This window comes from Alligator mississippiensis, chromosome 3 (assembly GCF_030867095.1).
Source record: "Alligator mississippiensis isolate rAllMis1 chromosome 3, rAllMis1, whole genome shotgun sequence".
NCBI classification, from domain to species: Eukaryota; Metazoa; Chordata; order Crocodylia; family Alligatoridae; genus Alligator; species Alligator mississippiensis.
Window position 1 is genome coordinate 131,944,296 of NC_081826.1, and position 21,349 is coordinate 131,965,644.

Below are 21,349 nucleotides of genomic sequence, written 5' to 3' on the forward strand. Positions count from 1 at the left end.
TGTAAGATGCAGGAGGTGGTAAGGGCAAAAGATAGACTGTCACCTATGAACATACTATCCAGCAACAGATGCCAGGGAATGAATGCCACGTGGGAATGAATCTTCTAAAAAGGACCTGCAAAAGGAGCACAGGGACTTGGACTGGCACGTAATCTTCCACTCCCTGTGTGGGCACTGAGATATAGAGGGGCAGACAGACTCACCAGGCTGCTCCAGGCAAACCTACCAGGGCAGGAAGAAACAATTGATCACCTCCTCTGGAGCTGTCTGTACAACAGGGAAGTGTGGGGGAGAGCAAATTAATTCCTCCAGATGGTGACAGGAGTCAAGATCCTGACCAGAGAAACAGCGCTGCTTGGACACCTAAGCAAGGAGCAAGGGACCCCAACAGCCTGCTTTGACCAGTTCACATCCTGCTTCAGAAATGCCCTGAGGAATACTAGGAACCTGCTTGTGTACAGGCACATGAATCTCTCAGTTAAGGACTTCATCAGAATGGGAGTCCTCTTGCAATATAGCTGTAGCTGTACTACAAGACAACAGAAGGAAATGGAGAGAAGATTGTAAAAGACACATGGAAGAGGAAAGAATGGCATGGACCGTTCAAGAATGGGACCCCTAAGAGAAAACACCAACAACGGCGATGAGGGGGAAAAGGATGATGATAGCAATGAAGAGGGGGTGAGCAACAAAGACAACATAATGCAACACAGACTAAGGACTGGAGAAAGAAATACAAGGGGATGGAAAGAGGAGGGGAGTGTAGAGAGCATGGAAGTTGCTTTGTATGATTGTAAAGGTTAAAGGAGATGTGCATGTGGGTATGTAGTTGCAGTTACTGTAGTGGGGGATGACGATTGTTAATTGTAGCTGTATGTTATGGACTGTCAAGTGAGTGGTGTCAGTTATGAACCAGGACAGTAAAGGTGTGTGTGTGTAATATATGTTAACGAACAAAATGAAATGCAAAAGTTCTTGCTATATAGAAGTAGGTTCAAAACTGTTGTTTAAAAGTGTGTTTATGGAGTACCCATGCTAAAACTGGAAGTAACTTAAAAAAAAAGATAATATGCTTTGATTCCAGATGAACTAAGTCTATGGGTACTCATAGTGGTTCGTATATTGACAAATTCCTGTAAGTCAGTATTTTCAAGTTTGTTCTTTACTTCCATGTGCTCAGGGACAGTGGAGTATGACAGTAAAGTGGGCAGAGAAGAAGGGAAAGAAGCTCAGGGGGTGGGGGCAGAGGGCAAGGGGGCCACCCAAACCCCTAGATTTAAATCCCCTGCTGTAGCAGTGGGAGGGGGGCAAATTCAAGGCAAACCTCCAAAAATTATAACAAAGTTATTAATTTTTTACATATAGGTTCCAATTACTGGGGGGGGGGGGGGGTGTTAACTTATGTTTGAGTAAATACAGTAACTTATACCACCTGGGCTTGTCTTTAGTGAAAATGACTGATGCACTGAATAAAGACTGCATTATTGGTCACTTGCATTTCACCCAGGTTAATAATTACCATAAAGACCCTCCAAAGATAGCAAGACTGTGGAAAAATTGGTCTCCCAGAGATGTACCCGATTATTAGGGGTGCGCAAAATGGGCCCTATTCAATTCAGATTTGGCCCAAATCTGGGACAGTGATTCGATTCGGATTACTGTCCCCGATTCGATTCAGCCAAATCCAAATTTGAAGATTCGTTGCTGATTCTCCGAATCAATAGCAATAGATACAGCTTTAAATGTTTTTTCTACATACTTCAAGATACTAGGCACAGCTTGAGATTGCTGCGATGCTGGGACGGATGGAGCGTCCCACAGGAGCTCAGGGAAGGGGCTCCTGCATGTTTGGCAATGAATATGCATGTGGACCGGAAGTACTTCTAGTCCACTTCCAGGTCTGCCAGGGAGCATGCTGAGCCTTCCCCCCAGCTCAGCAATTGGCTATGGGGAGGACCCCAGGTGCTCCCCCAGACCCAGGAGTCACCAATTGCCAAGCCATGGGGGCGTGGGGGGCCTGCACACTCCCTGGCAGAGGACCAGAAATGCTTCTGGTCCACTTCCAGGTGTGCTGCTGAGCATGCCACATGCCCCCCCATGCTCCTGTGGGACACACCATCTGTCTCAGCAGAGTAGCATTTACAAGTTGTGTGGTACCTTGAGGCATGTAGAAAAAACCCCAAACATATAAAGCTATGTCTATGTTTGAATTGCCGAATCTCTCCAAATCAATTTGGAGGGTTCCAATTCAGTTCGGAGAAATTAAAGGGTCTCCTGATTCGATTTGGGGATTCAGCCACTGAATTGAGCTGAATCTCTGACCAAAGCTTCACACAGCTCTACTGATTATGTGGAATGGGTATGTGGGTGTGTGTGTGTCTAAGTAACAGCAGTGCTCTGTCACTATTAAGCTGCTGTTTCTCTATGAAATGTACATAATACAATACACATTACAGATCTAGACAGTTATTGTTAAATTAGCCCTTGAATCATAAAATGTCCAATAGATGCATCTACATCATCTGTTAGATTTTGCATCTGTTGAGCGTGCCAAAATTGGTGTGCTTGAACAAAGTTTTGTATACCTGGGTAATTTAATGGACGACAGCATGGCAAGTAATTTATTCAAAGTGATCCCTCGATTATCCCATACTAGTTTGTATTAAATACACAACAGTTCTTAAAGAAAATGTAGCTTTTTGAATGGCTGTGGAAATGGGATCCTGTGCGAGTTTAGCTTTCTTTAAACAGCACCACTTCAACAGTATTGACAACATTACAAATTTCCTGAATTTGCCCATGAGCTCTCCAAAGATGATGGCAAATGAAGCAGTTAGCACCTCCTATTGTTCCACCCTTATGAATATACTTTCACTGTATTGCTACATTTTTAAATGAGCACTCTCAGTGGATTAATAAGAGACAGGAAAAGTGATTGTACTCAAAGCCAAGATTGCATGCAAATACACACCAAGATAAAGTCTCCAACTGTGAACAAGGTTGACAGTGGTTAATATTAGCTTTGAGTTTTCCCCTCTACAATATTGTATCCAAGATCAACGTTCAAAAACAGACAAGAGCTAACAACGCAGAGTCTAATCTTTCAAACTTGATTCCCCAAGTGAAAAAAGAGAAAGAAGAAAATGACTCCAAAGTGATCCCTAGAAATTCAAGGGAGCCATTTCCTTGAATAAGGCAGAAAACAGTGAGCAAGTTGTGGCAGGATCAGGTCTAGAACTTGTCAACCCACCATGTGTGTCATTTCACTAATTTGCTAAAATGCCCTTTTGCTTCTCAGTGCCCAAGGCAAAGAGTCTCAGCTGGCTTGGTCTTTTGCTTTCTGGGTCATAATAAAGTTCTATACCAGCTCATTTGCCAACTGTTACTGGGAACAGGGGGAGAGAGGAAGGGGAGGAGTCTTATCAATGGGAAATTTTATCCAGGGAGTGAGAGGTGTTTCAGGAGTACAAGGAATTTAAGCAAGGAGTTTTCCGTGGAATTCAAATGATTTTTCCTCTTCTTGGGCATGCTAAATTTCCTCCTCATTCAGACATGCTGACTTTCTCTTCCACATTACCAGAATCTATTTAAAACTTCTGCTTCTGTTGCTGGTTTTTACCACCCTGAACAACTGATCCTTTATTTTTGAAGTATCACATTTTAGTTAGAGGGTATAGGTATATTTTCAAACAAGGGGTAGCAGGGGCAATAGGTATCTATCACTCCAAGACAGACACCTAACCCTAATCATCATTACCTGGAAACATCCATAAAGGAGCATGTTATAGCAGAATTAGCAACCTACTGCCCAACTGTCAATTCTTATGGACAGTTAGTGTAGACAGCACTAGGAGGTCTTCTTGTCCTCCTTCCAGTAGAAAGTGTATTATGGCCATCATAAATACAGCTGTCTAAGAAGTACAACTGTGGCTGCAGAATGACACTGACACTGCTTTATGGCCTAGAGCAGTTGGGGCCAACCTTTTTCCCCAGGTGAGTCACGAATTAGCCTTACATTGGCTCCAAGTGCCACTCCAATCTCCCTCCTCTATTGATCTCCTGCTTTGCCTTCTGCTTCCTGCCCTGTGCTACCTGTCCCCTCCATGATCAGTCATGGACCATGCAGAGAGGCTCCCTGTGCCACTTGTGCTACAGGGTGGCCACCTCTGGCCTAGAAGGAAAATTTTTTCCCTTCCCCTTGAAAGCTTCCCCAGGATTTCACATTCTGGAAAGAAGGGGCTAGGACCAAGTTTTCCATACTGTTCAGCCCCATTCACACCAATGGAATTCCACCCATTCAGACAGAGTGGCCATTCATGTTTGTGGAGCACTTCTGCGTACTTAGATAAAGGATGTACTGCAAATTTGGTTGTTGTTATTCCTATAGGCAGATAAACCATCTGCACGCATCAAGGGGCTGAGCTGCCCCAGGCCACATTGGCAGGTCAGTAGCAGAGCTGTCCACAGAACCTAGACAACTTTCTCTTCTCATTCTCCATTTTAAATACTGAAACACACTTTCTCTCTGGGGACAGCATCCATAACTTTTGTTCAGTTTAGGGCCTGGTTTGGAGGGATGGGAAGGAGAGCCAATGAAAGCACAAAGCTTCCTATTTTGTATTAATCTTTCAGCTCTCTCTTCTCTTATCAAACTTGATTTCTGTATTACTACCTGACTTACACCCTTCAATAAGCACTTTCAAGGATAGTTCACAATGCCTGCAATAAATGGAAATAAACTAAGGGCTCCCTGTTGTGTAGAGCTTATTGATTTTAAAACTCCTTCAAACAGCTCTATCAATAGTAGTATGTAAGGGAACTCATCATTTATAAACTGGCTCTTCCAGAGATCAAAGGCCTGTCAAGGCAACAATTAGTTCTGGTAATTCATCAACTGTGAGGTGGAGAGAGAAGGGCAGTTCTGCATCAGCTCCTGTCCAAAGTTGTTACTGTAGTGAAAGCCAGGTAGGACATACAGGGCAGTCATTTGCTGCATACTTCACTCCTGAAGATGTTTTCTCAGCTTCTCCGATACCTGAACTGATGTGTAAGCCTATAAGGTGAAAAGGAGGCATTTCTTAGCCTACTCAAGTCACCCAAGCCATGAGTTATCCGTCTCTTCAACAATGCCCCTGTCAGAGCCCCACAGAGTTGTTAAATAAACTGGAATGCATCAAGGAGGCAAGATGGGCCCATTTTGTCTTTTGAACCTATAAAACACTCAGACTTTTGAGGCCGAGCTGATGAGAGACTGTATATAGCCTCTCTCATGGCCATTCTCACCCTCACACAAACTCTGCATGAACACATGGGCTCAGAGAAATGTTTAACCTGAACTTTAGGCTTGTGACCATCACTGAAATAGAATAGAAGTAAATTCCATGGAAAAAAACACAACAGTTCTGCCTCATTGCTTGTGGCATTACCTAACACTGGGTGGTGGTTTGGACACACCACTGAAAACATTTTTTGGGGAAGCTGCACACTGACTTTAGCTGCACCAATCTAACCAATTGTCTGTGGAGTTAAATAGGGTTTTAAATCAGGACAGAACATGCTTTGAGTTCAGAATGTTCTGATAATGGAAAGGAAAATAGGCCCAAAGCACACTTCATACTCAGAAGAGTCATTCAAGGTTACAAATACAGTAAATCACACTTTTTATCTCACACACATAGTTAGCCAATGTCTAATCAAAGGAGACCTGGGCAACTTTGAATTTGCTTACCTTGTGTGTATGCTTTATGACACAGGATTCTTCTCTTATTCACTAGGATGGTCTTGTGTCTGACATCTAACTCCTGCAGGGGCTGGCTTTGTGATCCTTGCATTCTTTCAACATATCCCACACCAAAAATACAGAGAGGGAGATTCACATAGGTGGAGGGCTCTGCAAAAGTTGCATTTGATTGCAGGAGCAGAACCTAAATAAAAAACAAACAAACAAACAAACAAACAAAACAAGAGGTTCAGTTTTGCTTGGAAACAAAGTGTAAAAAATGATCTGTTATTTAAGTGGGAAGCTGCTGTATGAGTGAAGTAGCTTTAAAACTAGTAGCTGTAAGTTAATAGCTTAAAATCATATTTCTTGGAAACTATGGAGTCACCTAGGACAGCCAGCTGCTATACTAGCTATAGGAATATAGAGGACCAAATATAACATAGCCCAGACCCTAACGGAGAACTGCTTTGGCATCACGTTCAAAATGTCTCTCAGATTATCCCAGTTGTTATATCTGGTTATGTATTATGTGTTTTTAAATTTGTTTAGTTTATTCTGTACCTAGTGAATCCTGGATCAAAACGTATACAAATTAAGGAATAAAGTGGTAGTAGTATAAACAACAAGTACCCTAATACTCTGCATTACAAAAGAGGTTGAGTAGACTAACGTATGTAAAGCAGATGATACCATATGAAGCGTGCAAAGTGTATTTAGTGCAATAGTACGTGAAAAAAAAAAGTTATTGATCACATGGATGAAGTATCTTGAATTATAAATAGTTGTCATGAAATCATGCAATAACTCCCTCACAGGGAGTCAGTTGTGTAGCATTATACAGTTCGGTAGGGCTATAATTTCCGACTCACCCAGGGAGCCACATCAGGTGGAGCCCAGTTATGGCACAGAAGTTTATAAATGTTTTAGGTCTCCTTACTCTAGGAAGCAGATTCTTAAGAGCAGTCACACTGAGATACTGTAGGAAACAACAGGCTAGACCCAGTGTAAGCAGCTACATTGGTTGTTAAACTGAGGATAGAGGAAACAAAGTGGGGACCTTGGGCAAGGGGGGGGGGGGGGGAAGGGAGGCAGAGGCAGGTAAAGTTTGAACCCTCTCTGATGTGCATGTGTGCACCTGGGTGGTATGTTAGGAGCAGGGTGCAAGTGCCATTGCCTTACATACTTCAGAGAATCAATAAGAAACATAATTATGTAAAGAGTTAATAAATGAGTTATAATACCTTCTATAGCTTGATGGTAGACATGTAAATGAGAAGAGATTTTCACGAATCTCCTTTCTTATATAAAAGAATAATGTGCTCTGCATACATGTTATGATGTGCTACGAAAAACAATACAAAACATTATCATCTGAAGTACTGTATTAACATTTCCTATTTGGAGGTGTTCTGTGGATTTAAAGTATTCTTAATTAATGGAAACTGCACAGGGTGGTGCAAGAAGTCTGTTTGCACATATTAGCTGCTTAGAATTTTCCTCAGTTGCTGTATCCCATTATAAGCATTTGGAAATCAGGGAGTAAAGTATATTTGAACTGTACAGGCTCCATTTTCATCCCAGCATCAAGAATCTTTGAACCCTTTTTCCCTTGCTACATAAAGGCAGCTCTCTAACACATCAGTTAAGTAGCCCATGTACGGGAAAAAGATCTCTCTCTCTCTGTGTCAGATGACATGTACAGTCAACAGACAAGATCCCAGGGGGTATCCTGCAAGGTATGTCATGTATGGATATTGTCGTTGTTCTTGTTTTACACGCCGAGCAATGGTATTCCAGCCATACCTGCTGAAGGAGATGAACAAGTTCAGGCTAAGCTATAAAAAATGAGAAATCCACCCAATCCTGCTGAACACTCTCAGCCTAATTCAGCAAAGCTCTTAAGCATGTGTTTATTGTTAAATATGAGTATTCTTCAAGTCAATGGCTAAGAAGTACCTCATGGGATTTAGTCTATGGTTGTTTGCATGGGCACTTCTAGACCTGAACATCCCGAGATTAACCAGAAACACATTTGTTTTCTCTCAGTTGGAGCAACTGTCAATTGCAACACATTTTACCTAAATACATAGCTCAGTAAAGTATCATGAATTTGAAGGCATGTCCTGAATGTTACTCAATTTGTCCCGATTAGGAATAAGAAATGAGGAGGGTGGGGAGGAAATCCAATGAAAGTGTAAAATGAGAAGTGAAGAGAATAGGCAGAACGATAAAGAAATAGAAAGACCCGGATTCACTAAAACACTTGCACACATGCCTAGCTATCAGCATATGACTATTTCTTTCCACTGTAGTTGGGGTCCTTAATAAGTGGCTGAACTAGGTTACAGAAAATAGGAAAGTTGGTAGTATCAACAGGTAGAGGCATAGTGCATAGTGCACTGTTGCAGGGCTCTGGGCAGTGCTGGCCATTGGAGAGTGGGGAGGATAGTCTTACCTGCCCCAGCTTTCTCCGCAGTAACAGGGACACGGGCTACTACAGCCAAGGAGAAAACTTGCTGCACACTGGTTGCAGGAGGGGCACTGGAATGCCCCCCTTTCCACTGGAAATCTGTGCTATGTCAGTTGTAGCAGCCCCACAGCATAGGCTCCTTTGGGGCTGGCCCTGGTGCCCCGTTTTTGCCAAGCGGCATACCTAGGGGGGGCAGGGAGAAGAGTTGCACCTCCCATGGCCAAAATCCTGTGGGGTGGCCGCTGTTTTGCTCCTCTCCCGTATGGTTGGGTGCCACAGGGCTGAACCTGCATAGCAAAGGCTCCTAGGGGTGATTCCAACACCAAAATGGCTTCAAGGACAGCTGCCTCACTCCCCCTGATATGCTACTGAAGATGGGAAAATGTAAAGACAGTACATTTAGCCTAGTTATGGCATATATTGTGTCAGCCTTTATGTTGGAAGCTGTTCTTTTATCACTTGTTTACAATATAATTTTTTTCTAGCTAAGGGGAAAAAAAGTGCTCTTTTTTTTTTTTTTTTTTTTTAAACTGAATCTCCTTTGGAAAAAAATTAACACAAACCAGGCTTAAATTACAGGAGAAAATAGCTAGTGAACTCAAACCAGTTTTACAGATGAAAAAACCCCCAAAACTTGGAGAGGTTCATAAAACCTCAAATTCCACTGGATTTGTCCATTCCCGATTCCAACTTTCATGGAGCCAAAGCATGCACAGGCAAGTTGTCCCATTGCTTTCAAAAATGATTTTTTTTAATGACTTCATTTATTATCAAATATCTGCTAAAGAATTAAAAAAAAAAAAAAAAAAAAGAGAGCTTTAGCATCTTATGCCGATTACAATTCTGATTTGCCTAGTCAGAGTCATACAATAAAGTCCTGGGACTTTCTGGGCCAAAATCTGCTCTTCTTTCAGCTGGTGCACCATCCAGGAACTTATCCCAAGCACAAAGGATATAGTGGTGGCTTATTTAGTGATATTGAGAAGGAGGCTTCACTGTAATATTTTAATCAAACATTTGGCTCACTTGAGGTATAAGAGAAAGAAGAACAAGAGACGTTGTTTTGGCCGAGTTTTCTAGCTTCATTCACACAATGCTTATGCAGGGAAAACAGATACTACTAGTGCCTTTGTATGTTATCTCTAGCATTCCGTCTCTCTATGGATCTTTTCTTTTCACTATGTTTTTTTTCCCCCTCCACTTAATCAAAGAACCTAATTTCTGTCTCTTGTATCCAAAGGAATATTGAGAGAGGCTTCCAAATTAAATAAAGATATCAATCAAGAATGGAAACTAGATTGGCCACATGAGAGTCCTATTAATAGTACCATGATGCTGATGAGGTCAGACTAGGAATTGATATGGTTTGATACACACAATGGTAAACAATCTGCCACAAAAAAGGCAAACATAGATATTTTTTTAAGCAGAGGTTATCCAGATCACTGTATTTTGTAAATAGAGAAACATGTTTTAGAGTCTAAATTTAACCTAGTGTGAGGAAACATGAACAAAGAAACTGGCATGTTGCTGAGTAAATTCTATACGTAACATTAGGACATACTGGATGTTTCATTGTGCAGCAAGTCATGATAACGTGTCACAGTTCATAATAGGCATTTGTGGAAGAATTAGGTCAGAATGGTGTAGATAAGAAAGAAGGAATTTCATTAGCATTGTGTTATTTTCCCAACTTGTAACTTCAGTCACATTTGGAAATTTTATTTTTTGGTATGCTCATTTTAGCATTTCATTCCAAGGAACTTTTGTCCAGAGAAAATAAAATTGGGTCATCCAGAAAGGAACAAAAAATCGTATTAAATGCCCAGCAATTATTTAATTCAAGTCAGTGCTGGGCAGAAATGGTTTTCCTGACTAGCAAAGCATTTAAATATTTCAATTATTTTTCCATCTCACATGGGGGTGAAGCAAAGACTCTTAGAAATTATCATGAGAAGTCAAAGGTAGGAGGGAAAGTGCCCCACACTTGTGGTCATGGCATGCCTATGGAATGCAAGAGAATCGAGTTCTAGCCTAGGGGTGGGCAAAATGCAGCCTGCAGGCTGGATGCGGCTCACCAGGCTATTCTATCTGGCTCACGGGGCCCCTAAAAAAATTTAGAAAATTCATATTTATCTGCCCCTGGTTGCCTGTCATGCAGCCCTTGATGGCTTGCCAAAACTCAGGAAGTGGCCCTCCACCCGAAATAATTGCCCACCACTGTTCTAGTTCCTGCTCTGAACAAGGTAGAGTTTGGACTTGAATGCAAGTCTACCACACCCAACTGAATGCTGTTGACCAATGGCCTGTTGGCTACCTGAGATAAAGGTTTAATCTCTTTCTTGAGAAGCAATGCCTTTCTGGGCCACACAAACTCATGCCCGGAAAGGGAAACAGATTACTGTAAATAAAGTGAAAGTTCTGATAAATAGTAATTTCCCAAAGGGGGAGGAAGAAGCTCAGAGAAAGAATTCTGACCTGCTTCAGCTGAGTGCAATTACAGTAAAGGTGGAATTGTCTTGTAGTCCTTAAATCAAGATGCATAGCCATTGTTTTCAAAAGGAATTTTGCTCAAGTTGGTTTACTTTAAGTAATATATACTGCTAAAGGTGGGGACCTCAGTGCCCACAATCCAGAAGAGAGGGTACCAACATTAAGGCCCTCTGCCCCACCCTCTTTATTTCCCCGCCCCCCAAGAAGGGATTCTGACCTATCTGTAGAATTTCTCTATCTAGTGAGGTACTAGAGAAAGTAGAAAAAAGAGTGGGGCACACCACTATACTTGTATTTAAGAAACTGAAAAAAAAAAAAAAAAGATTTGTGCTTTCCATGTTTACATAAATGTATCAAGTTCAAAATTCCATGTATTAGCTTGATTATACTGAAACATGGGCAATCTAGACACAAGATAAATTCCTGACCGGCGCCACATTTCAACAAAACATTTCCCAAGCAGAAAATGTTGCCTTGTCAGAATCAAAACTTCTTGTAGAAAACACAAAATTTCTGTCATGGGGGTTTCTTGTATACAAGACGACATTTTGCAGTGGGAAAGAGTAGGAGTGGCAGTGGAAGGGAAAGAAGAGAAAGCAATTTTTGAGTTTGTGAGTGTCCAAATCGTCAAGCTACGGAGGGGATGTGGAGCTCCACGCTCAAGCCCAATCTTGGACATGGGCCTATATCTGGGTATCACATGACCCAGGTGAGTTCTCCAACCACTGGATTACTGGCTATTCTGGGCTGGTCTCTCCCTCATGTTATGGCAAGGAAAATACTAAGTTGGTATTTTTGATATTAACAAAAAGTTAATATCCAACCATCAGAATTTCTTGTTGAATAGATTTTCTGCAATATCCTGCTTTCCTGCCCAGCAAACAGCCTGACCCCAAAACCCTTCAAGATGATGGAAAGTGTTCCACTGCCTTCATAAGTTGAAACATGGGATCCTGTTCAGGCAAGTTCATGAATGTATCACCCTATCATGAGCATAGAGGCAGGGAGTTAACCATGTTTGTGTGAAGTCAGACAGCAGGTAGGGCAGTGCGGCACCTTATAGATAAACTTGTTCAGAGAAGCATGAACTTTCATATGCTACAGCGTATTCCAGCAACTTAGTTCATAATAGCAGTGTGGATGCAAAGCCTTTTATATCTGATTTAACCTGAAAGTCATTTTCAGCGCATCTAATCTTAGGAACAGCTAGATAATGGCTGCCTTGTGTAGCAGGATCAGGGCCCCAACCCCAGGGCCTGCTGTCCTCTGGCAGTTAGGTCTACCTGCTGTGCCCTACAGGGCTCCAGCCTCTGTCACCTTCCGTTTCCCCCCCCACCAACCAGTTTTCAATATCAGGATAAGTTTTAGAGACTGCCCTTAGAAACTGGAGTAGTTTCTTTAGGTTTCTCTACCCCTCAACATAGTCTTCAAGGGTGTGCCTCCCCGCCAGCACAGTTCTCTGGGCTTCTGCGCACACAATCATCCAGGGAATGACACCCCCTCCAGTACTTCTTCCCCTTTTTGCACAGTCCTCTGGGCCACTCCTTATCAGCCTTTTCTCACCTCACCAGGCCCCTGGCCCCACGTACCTTGTCTCCAGTGTCACCCCTGGGCTCAGACACCCCATTACCCTAATTTCTGTGTGATGGAGCACCCTCTGCTGGATACTTCAAGTGGTTCTCTAGCACTACTACATTCTGCAGAAAGAGGCAATACATAGCACCCTCACCCCAGCACCCCTAGCAGCCTCTGCTCACCCCTTACCACCCCATGCCTCAAGACTGCCAATCAATACGTCACAAGACCTTGGGGGTCACCCTTTCCTAAGGCTCTTCCCTCTTTTGCACATAGCCTAGGGTTTGCCTTTCCCCAAGACGCTTTCCGCTTCTCCAACTAGTTTAAGGTTTCTCACCTGCTTGGCACCAGCCCAGAAGCACCAGTCCCTTCTAGGATACTCGCACAAGATCCTTCTTACTCCTTCTCCATTGCAGACAGTGACAGCATCATAGCAGCTTTTAAAAAGCTTCTTTTTCTCCTGTATCCAGAGCCCAAATATCCACTCTAACTCAGAAGTCAGGCTTATAGAGAGCCCTGGCCTCCACCACCTTTCAGTCATATGCCCTCTAATACTTTAATTGGACCCAGGGGTTTCTCATTAGCACCCTTCGGGTGCCTGTTTGTTGGCACCCATTCAGCTTCTAGCATTCTTGCGGCCACCTAATGCTGCCTTCACGCCTACTCAATGTAACAGGTGCTAGAGGCTTCCTGTCAAGCTTAAAACTGTGTTAAGATGTTGCCATGTAGCCTTGTGCTTTTCCAAAATGAACATGAAGTTCAGCTACATAAAGCTGCACAGGTGTATTTCAGTCTCTTTAGTATGTAAATTAGCCTCAATTAAACACAGAGCTCTTAATTTTATTCTGAATGGCTCTGGAAATTTTCCTTTTGCCAAATGTCCAGCATACACAGGGCATTTACTGAAATAAATCATGAGGAGCTAAGGTCAATTTGGAAAGAAGAGGAATCTTGGTCAGCAATAGGATTTTAGAGCATTTAGGATAGTCATTTACTAAAGAATGAGCAACTCTCAGCCTTTACCTTAGGGGAGCTGCTGCTCTGTTTTAATGTTTCCAGAGTAGCTGCCATTTGAGAGGTGTGCCCTGTCCCCCAAAAATTCAGACCAAGTAAACTACATAAATTTGTTTTACTCCAAAATGTTGACTTAGCTGTTCTCTCTCCTTTCCCAAGTTACCCTTTCTGCATCCTGCAATGAAGGCTAGGCTATACCTTCCACTGATCCTAGTCTATTTTATATGCCTCAGTTCAGACCTTTGCGTTATTGGCTAGAATATCACCAGGCATAATGCTGGTCTTGTGGAAGGCCATGCTAAACATGTTGTATATTTGCATTTCACTTAAGCCATAAAGCTTGGGAAGCAGAGTAACCCAGGCTATTATTTATTTATTTATTTTCCTTGACAACTTTGGTCAATTGATAGAAAAGAAGGAACTTAAATGAGGTCTCCTCACATCTGACAAAGGTCACCAAATCCGCTATGTTAAAGCAGTTAGAGAGGCTATTCTATTTAAAACAGGAGATCAAAGGTGCAGCCTTTATCAGAGTTCAGAGCATTCTCTGAAAAGTCTGGTTTGTAATTAGCTTGTAATTTTGTTGGCCAAATTCTCCTTTTGTTTCAGTGCACTCCTTGTTGGCTTCAGTGAACATTTCCCTGTGTGACCAAGAGGCAAAATAGGCCCTGTGCCTTTAACAAGGAGGCAACAGCTTCTAGCACATACAGGATGCATCGATGAGATGCTTACTGTGCATAAGCCTAACACTGCGCAGTAGTGGTTAAAAACCATGCTAATAGGCTACTGAGCAGGATTATTATTAGGCTAATATGCAGTTGTGTCACAAAATGTGTCACTGCGCTACTGCACAGTAACTCCACTTGCTGTGCATTTAGTTGGCACTTTATTAAGCATGTACCAAACTAAATGTGCAGTATCTAAGGCACATTAATGAATGTGTAGGCACACCCAACATGTACCAGTATATTATCATTCCAGCATAGATCCTCTCCTCCAGATATACCTCAAGCAAATAACTCCCAAGAAGAATATGCAAGTGTTGCAAAAAGTTTGGGGTTTTTTGAACTATAGATTTTCTGGATAATGTATTCATTGCAAAGGCCTATTTTTAAAGACAAAGTTCTGTTTGAAAAGTTTTGATGGGTTTTATTTCTCTTTCCATATAGAAATGGAAAGTAATTTTCATGTTTTGATTTGGCCCAATTTTCTGGAGTATCTGAACTAAGCATCCTTTCAAATGTAAAATCATATTTAGCAAAAGATGTTGGGAAGTGCTAAGTATTGACTATTAATCCATCTTGCCTGTGAACTCCTACAGGGTTGTTTCAAGGTCCCATTATAAAAATCAAAGGGGAGTTTTTGCTTTAAATTTGAGAGAGCAAGCTGAATCTTTTTGGATAGACTATTTATTCACACACCTGTCACCTCTAGCCTACGCAAGTCAGCCGAGGGGAGGGGGGAATAAAAATCAGGACACCTTAAAAAACCAAAATCAATTCAGTAGTTAAAAATATTTATTTCTAAGAGATATTTACCTTGACAGGCAGGAAGCATTTCCCAATTTCATACAGAAATATGTAAGACCTGCATAGACCAATATGGCCTGCTTAAATGCATATTCAACATGGTAAATATAATGAATAATTTGCATGAATATAAATATAAGCAAATAAAATTCAAATCAGACACCAGTTAGCAAATTCAACAATGTGAATAAATTCGCTGCTAGAAACATTCACCCAATATTAGCCTTTTGACATAATTTTAAAATCAACCCTTTGTCTCTATGCACTTTATCAAGCGAGACACTGAAGAAATCCTCATCTTGCAACCGTTTCTGTTATAGATGAGGTTCAGTAGATTACTGACAGCATACAAGACAGTACAGTCTCTATTATTAGACCTCGTTATCCTGATACGTTAAACAAAGTAGTGTTTCCCATTGTGTTTTATGCTGAAAATTCCTTTTGCTATCCAAAACCCTGATTATCCATATAACAGTGTTTCACTCACATAGGACATTTAGATAGCTGTGCTTATACTAGCAAACAAAGATTCTGAAAAAAGGCAAAGGGTTGCAATTTGATAAGCAAAGGCAATAATAAGGTGTAAAAGTATTTTAGCAGAGTGCAACATAAAGTATGAGAGGTAGACTTGTATATATGCAAGAAGTCCTGATTAAAAGTAACAGTGTCTTTCATTTTGCATTTTAATTAAAAAAAAAAAAAAATTTAATGTCTCTCCTTTCAAATCTTGATTTCCGTGCTTTTTATCTTCTTCTGTATTGGGTATTTCTTGCAACATCTTTTGGCATACTTTTTTTTCCTCCCTGAAATCTGCCACATTCATTTATAACAATCCCTTTTATGTCTTCTCTTCAGAAGCAACATTCAGATGTTCCACTCCTCCTTTGGAAAGTCAGCCCTCAAATTAAAAAGTTTGTTAATGAGGACTTCTCCATCTCCCATGTAACCCATCAGTTTGGATTCCAGAAAGATGAGATGCTACATCTTTATTATCCAAATAGAAGATTTCTTTAGATTCTCTTCCAGCTTTTATTTTGCTGCTTTAATATTTGGAGTGACATATCCTGGGCCTTTGCCAGAGTAGATTGTTAAAAAAGGCAGAACAGAGTTTCAGCAATGCTTTGTCCATAACTTGTAGTGATAGAGGAAAAGGGCAGGTGATCTCTCCACTAGGATGTTTTCTGACTTTCCCAGCTGTTTTGCCTTTTATGTGCTCTATTATGCGTCAGCTGTTTCACTTCGTGGAGTGTAGCCTTTAGCTTTGCAATCCGGAAAGAAGTTTTGATATTGTTACCAATGGCCTCTAGTCTGTGAAAACAGGAAAAATACCAAATGTTATCATAACCATTAAAACAAACTGTGTATGTATGTGTGGGTGCAAACAGAGTTTTGGTTAAATAAAACTCAATTTAGACTAGCACAAGGGTCAGCAACCCCCGGCATGTGTGCCAAGCATAGCACAGAAGGCCATTGCTCGGCACACCACCTCCAGCCCAGGCTCTAAGTAGCTGCTGCCAGCCACGGAGCCCAGGCTGCTTCCAGCAGGTGGCTGGGAGGCTGCAAGCAGACCAGGCTCTGTAGACCAGCTGTAGCTGGGATGCTGCAAACAGCTGCTCTGGGCTCCAGCATGTCCCTATTCTGAAGAGAAGTTGAGCTGGTCCAGAACGTTTTGACAATGCGGTTTCTCATTAGAAAGAACCAGTGTGTCAGAACCAAAACTTTCCCCCAGCTGGAATTTATGGTCAAAATAAAACCCCTTCACTCTCTGAGCAGTGTGATAGTAAAAACACCCACTTGAGATCTGGGCAATCCAAATTTGAGTCTGACTTGACGTAACTAAGACCAGAGACTTAAAGATGAGCTACCCACCCTTCAAATGAGTGCTTTAACTCCAATGGCTTTATTCTCCCTACCCTATTCCTCATGCATCATTTAAAATGGTTACATTTTGCCCTTACTTTAAATAAGCATATTGGATAAACAAGGAAGCCAACACTGCTGTCCAGAACATAGAAAGTTATTTACATTTTGGGGTAAAACGGTCACAAAATTCAAGAAATTGCATTTTATGCATAAAATGTGACTCTGAATGCATTTCATTTTCTCATCTTACCAGATGAAATAATTCATGAGCACATTAAAACATCAAGTTCTGTTGCTGTCAATATTTAAAAATTTCTCAAGCTTGTTTCAGGCTGGAGTTGTTACAAGTCCAGAGCAAGTGTGGGAAACTATACAGAGTTCAGTAAGTTTGACTCTGCAAGATATGGATGAGCAACAGCCTCACTTCTGATTCAGGACTCCAACCTGCCCTCAGCTGAAGTCAACAGCTAAATTTACAATTCTGTTCCCCTCAAGTCAATGTATATTCTCTGCATACTTGAGCCATCGTGGCATCAACCAGTTCAGTACTGCATAAGGAAGCTCACCTTCTCATTTTCCTGCTGTTAAGTAGTTCTCTGTGCAGGCACTTCAGTCCTCTACAACCTTCACCTTTGTTGAGATGATCCCAACCCTTCTCTATTGTGGACTGAGCCCTGTTTACAGCAAAGAAAAACAAACAAACAAACCAGCTGTTAAAAACAAACAGCACTTATACACATACATTTTGTTTGCTACCACTGTGTCGAAACAGACTTGATTAACTGAACCTGCTCTGCATGTAAGCTGATGTGCCTGGTCCTCTGTTGCATGCATTTATTTAAATGGTGAAATGTGCATCAGCGCTGAGAAAGTGGTGGCAGTGCACTTTTGAACTAAAAGACCTCTTATGTGCATGTGTTAATGTGTTAGAAGTGCCCAGTGCTGTAGCACAAGCATGTATACAAGTGCAAAGCCTTCAGTTTATCTCGTGACACTTTGATATGATCCCCCTTCTAGGAAATGTCAGATGGACACTGCTGGGTTAAAATGCACTGTCCTTATTAGCACTGGTGAGAACTCATGGGATTAGATTTCAGAGAGACTATTCACCTGAGTGAATGGCTCCTTTATTATTACTGCAGTTCACAGCTGATTAAAACAACAAATACAATAACATACCAGAGTTCTTTTCCTGTCTGGCAGAAGTTCAGACATTTCTTGTCTTTTTGGTTGGCACATCGGCATCTGTTGTTTGATTCTGCAAGCTTTCCGGAGACTGCGTGTTTCAGAGATCGCCGGGCTCGAGAAGGACCTCCAAGTCCATATGGCACAGTTTTCCTATGATCAAAGAACCAAAGAATTTAATTTGTGGCCTCAAAAATGGAGGATGTTCTGTCTAATCTTGGCTGGTTATAATTGGTTACAACTTCCATGTAAACGTTTTTGACAATCCTACAGTAATGCTGATTAAAGTGTCTACTTGCATGATTAATTGCTTTTTGGTCATAATTCTAGAGGATATTAAAACTCTGAGTGTGCAACTGAGTGCAATAAAACCTCACCTATTAGGACTTTGGTAAATTGCAAACACAAAAAGAATCAATAAAAAAAAAAAAAAAGATGGAATAGCTCTTTCACTAGTGTCAGTGGGCATAGCCTCAAAGCCAATGTTTATTATACCTGCTGAGGATATGGCCCTATATTGCCCCTTGGTGAGTAAAGTGTGAAAAATGAAATATTTTATGCATTGCACACATCCTCGCTAATCTACAAAATGTGTTAATGCATAATAGTTGCTACTAAGAACTCATGAGGTTATCCCCAAGCATAATTATAATCCTTTTGGTACAGTATTCCCTCTACTGGGGTGATTCACAGAGTAAATTACTACTCATAGCAAGTAAAGATTAGCTGAATCAAGCCACTGCGCCGTGTCCTGTCCCTCTCAATGAAAAATATTTTATAGCATTGACACTCTGAACCAAAACACAGCACATATTTGGTTATACTTTAGGACTTTAGGAACAGTGGAAGCTTTAGAGCTGCTGTGCCTACTCTTAAAAGCAACTTGCTTCATCTCTGTAGTAAAATCTCACATGCTTTCCCCACAGAGCCTCCCCTAGTGAAAGGACTGATGGAAACAAACCAAATTGGGCTATATATTCCCAAAGGACAGGGAAATCTGTGTAAATGTGCTGTCCCAATCATGAGTCTCTTACCCCTCTTTAAAACTCCCTCTCAATCTTCCTCTGAAGTACTGCATGGCTTTTTACATCCTCTCCCCCCCCCCCCCCCAGAGAGTGTAAAGCACAGGGTGAAAAAGCCTAGGGTTTATTGCATGGCTTTTCTTCTGGACTGAAGAGCCTTTTAACTGGATGGTATAGTTAACAGTCCAGCTGTATCCCAGGGAGCCGTGTCCTCTCACTCACTGTGCTGAAGCATTAGCCGATGGCAGCACTGCCTCCGTGAGACACTGCCCGTGCCCCCTTCCAGCAGGATGGGTAAAAGGTAACTATGGTAACTGGCTTCCCACCAGGGTCATTAGGCTCCGGGTGAAGGAGAGGTTAGGGAGTGCTGCCTCAGCTCCCCTACTTACTGTGGCGTGTTGATCCAGATGATGTCAAGGTGGCAGAAGTAGACGCACTCCTCATCCATCAAAGAGGAGCAGGAGCAGCGCTTGGCCCTGCGCAGTGGCAAGGGGGCGCTAGAGGGCCCATTCTCAGCTCCCAGCTGAGCACCAACAGCTGCAGGGGAGAGAGGGACAGAGCAGAGGGTTAGCAGGGGCATAATCCTGGGCACCGAGTTACACACACCCGGGGGGGCCAGCCTCCCCTGTGGGCTCTGCTCAGAAAGCCAGCGGGAAGGAGTGGGATAGATACTGGCTCCTATCCCATCCAGGAGAGCACAAAACAACTGCAAACCCTCCCTCTGCCTGCAGAAGGGTGTTTGTGCACAAAAGCTTGTAACAAAACACTTTTTTCCAACTATTTTGTTGGTCTACTAAAAGAGATCACATCTACCCAAAGAACCTTGCCTGCCTACCTCCTTGCTGGACACCATGGCACAAGCAGACCCAAATCACGGCAGCGCAGAGCCACCCCCAAGCCCCAAATCAACATCTGCAGTGCCGGGGCTGCATTTCGTCCCTCAAGCTAGCACTGGGTATTGCCAAGGCACATGCTCTGGGCATCACCACTACTGGCATGGACTACGTCCTCAGTGCCAAGGCTGCATTTTGTCCCTCAGGCTAGCGCTAGGCATTGCTAAGGTACATGCCCTGGGCATTGCCGCCAGCAGCATGGACTATGTCTTCAAAGCCAGGGCTGCATTTTGTCCCTCAGGCTAGCGCTGGGCATCACTATCGCTGGCATGGACGAACAAAAGGGTGAAGGCATCCCTGTGTCATAGGCAGCATCCCCCCACGAAGCAGAGGGACAAGTCCCCAGGCTGCCAAGCGTCCCCCACCCCATCCTGCACGGGCATGGCACACCCCAGGGACCTGCTCCTCCATCTCTGCCCGCGCCCATCGCTCGCTGCGGGGGTCTTGCACCTCGATCCCAAGCGGAGAAGAAATTGCAGGAAAAAAGAGGGAAGAGCCCAGCGCTCAAACAGGCTTCCCCGGTGCGGAGCCGGTGCAGCGATAAAGCCCCGCGCCTGCCTACCTGAGCCGAGCAGCAGCGGCAGGAACAGGAGTAGGCGAGCACAGCCCATGGCCCCGCGGCGCAGGCAGGAGGAGCAGGCAGTGCGGGGGCCGGGTGTGCGGCGTGTGGCGGGGCAGCGCCGGCCGCCGCCGCTTTATAGCCCCTCCGGGGCCGGCCCTGCGCCTGACTCACCGCCGGGCGCCGGCTGCACCGGGGGGGGGAGGGGGGCGTCTCGCCGGGGAATCCCCGGGACGGAGCAGCGCCGCGGCCACCGGGGGGCGCCGCCCGCCTCGCACCTGGGCGCGCTCCAGCACCCGCACCGGCACGCGAGCACCCTGCTTCCCCCCGCCCCGCCCCGCCCCGCCCTGCCCTGCACTGCGGGCTCCGCTCCCGCGCGCACCCTCTCTCCACAAGCACACCACGCTGGTAGTGTCTCTCCACACACACACACACACACACACACACTCCCTCTCTGCTGGTTCCCCCTTCACACCCTTCTCTCCACACAAACTGATAGTGTCCACCTCACACACTGCTGGTTCCCCCCCCCCACACACACATGCACCCTGCTCCTCTCCACACACGAACGCAGACACACTGCTGGACTCCCCCTCCCTGCACACAAACACACATACACTGCTGATCTCCCCCCTTCCCCCCCCACACACACCCCCTGCTCCTTTCCACCCACCCACACACACACTCTTTCTCTCTCTCTCTCTGCTGGTTCTTGGCCTCCCACCCGCCCAGCACGGAGGCAACACCCTGACCCTGAAGGCTGCTCGTTTAAAAAAAGCAGAGGTCAGGAGAGCTTTGCATCTTACAGACTAAGCCAAGTAGGTATGTATATCTGCCTGCCTCTCATACATACACACATACACATGTGTGTGTGCACACCCACGTGTCTATAGCCACACAAACTAACAGGGGGAGGCAGTACTTTTGTGGCTTCAGCTAAAACGTTGCAAAACCTCTGCCCTTCAGTCAATCCCATACCACATGCCCATGCCCCTGTGTGATGGGCACCAGGCAGCCTGTGGGG

The 21,349-nt window shown here is 43.6% G+C and overlaps 1 protein-coding gene across 1 annotated transcript; it reads right to left on the reverse strand.

Annotated features, from left to right (window-relative positions):
* Nucleotides 1–14,773: 14,773 nt before the first annotated feature.
* Nucleotides 14,774–20,468, reverse strand: EDN1 (endothelin 1). Its single transcript, XM_014611576.3, has 5 exons — nucleotides 20,329–20,468; nucleotides 19,263–19,410; nucleotides 17,846–18,004; nucleotides 17,233–17,340; nucleotides 14,774–16,111 (listed from the first exon to the last, which is right to left on the reverse strand). The coding sequence occupies exons 1-5, from the start codon at nucleotides 20,375–20,377 to the stop codon at nucleotides 15,973–15,975; spliced, it is 603 nt and encodes a 200-aa protein (XP_014467062.1). The 5' UTR covers nucleotides 20,378–20,468; the 3' UTR covers nucleotides 14,774–15,972.
* Nucleotides 20,469–21,349: the final 881 nt, after the last annotated feature.

Coding starts and splice junctions, on each gene's coding strand:
- EDN1 (XM_014611576.3), bottom strand. CDS start 20,377: ATGGGCTGTGCTCGCCTACTCCTGTTCCTGCCGCTGCTGCTCGGCTCA. Junction 19,411..20,328: donor GCCGCTGCTGCTCGGCTCAG/GTAGGCAGGCGC, acceptor TCTCCCCTGCAG/CTGTTGGTGCTCAGCTGGGA. Junction 16,112..17,232: donor AACAGCAGGAAAATGAGAAG/GTGAGCTTCCTT, acceptor CTGTTTTCACAG/ACTAGAGGCCATTGGTAACA.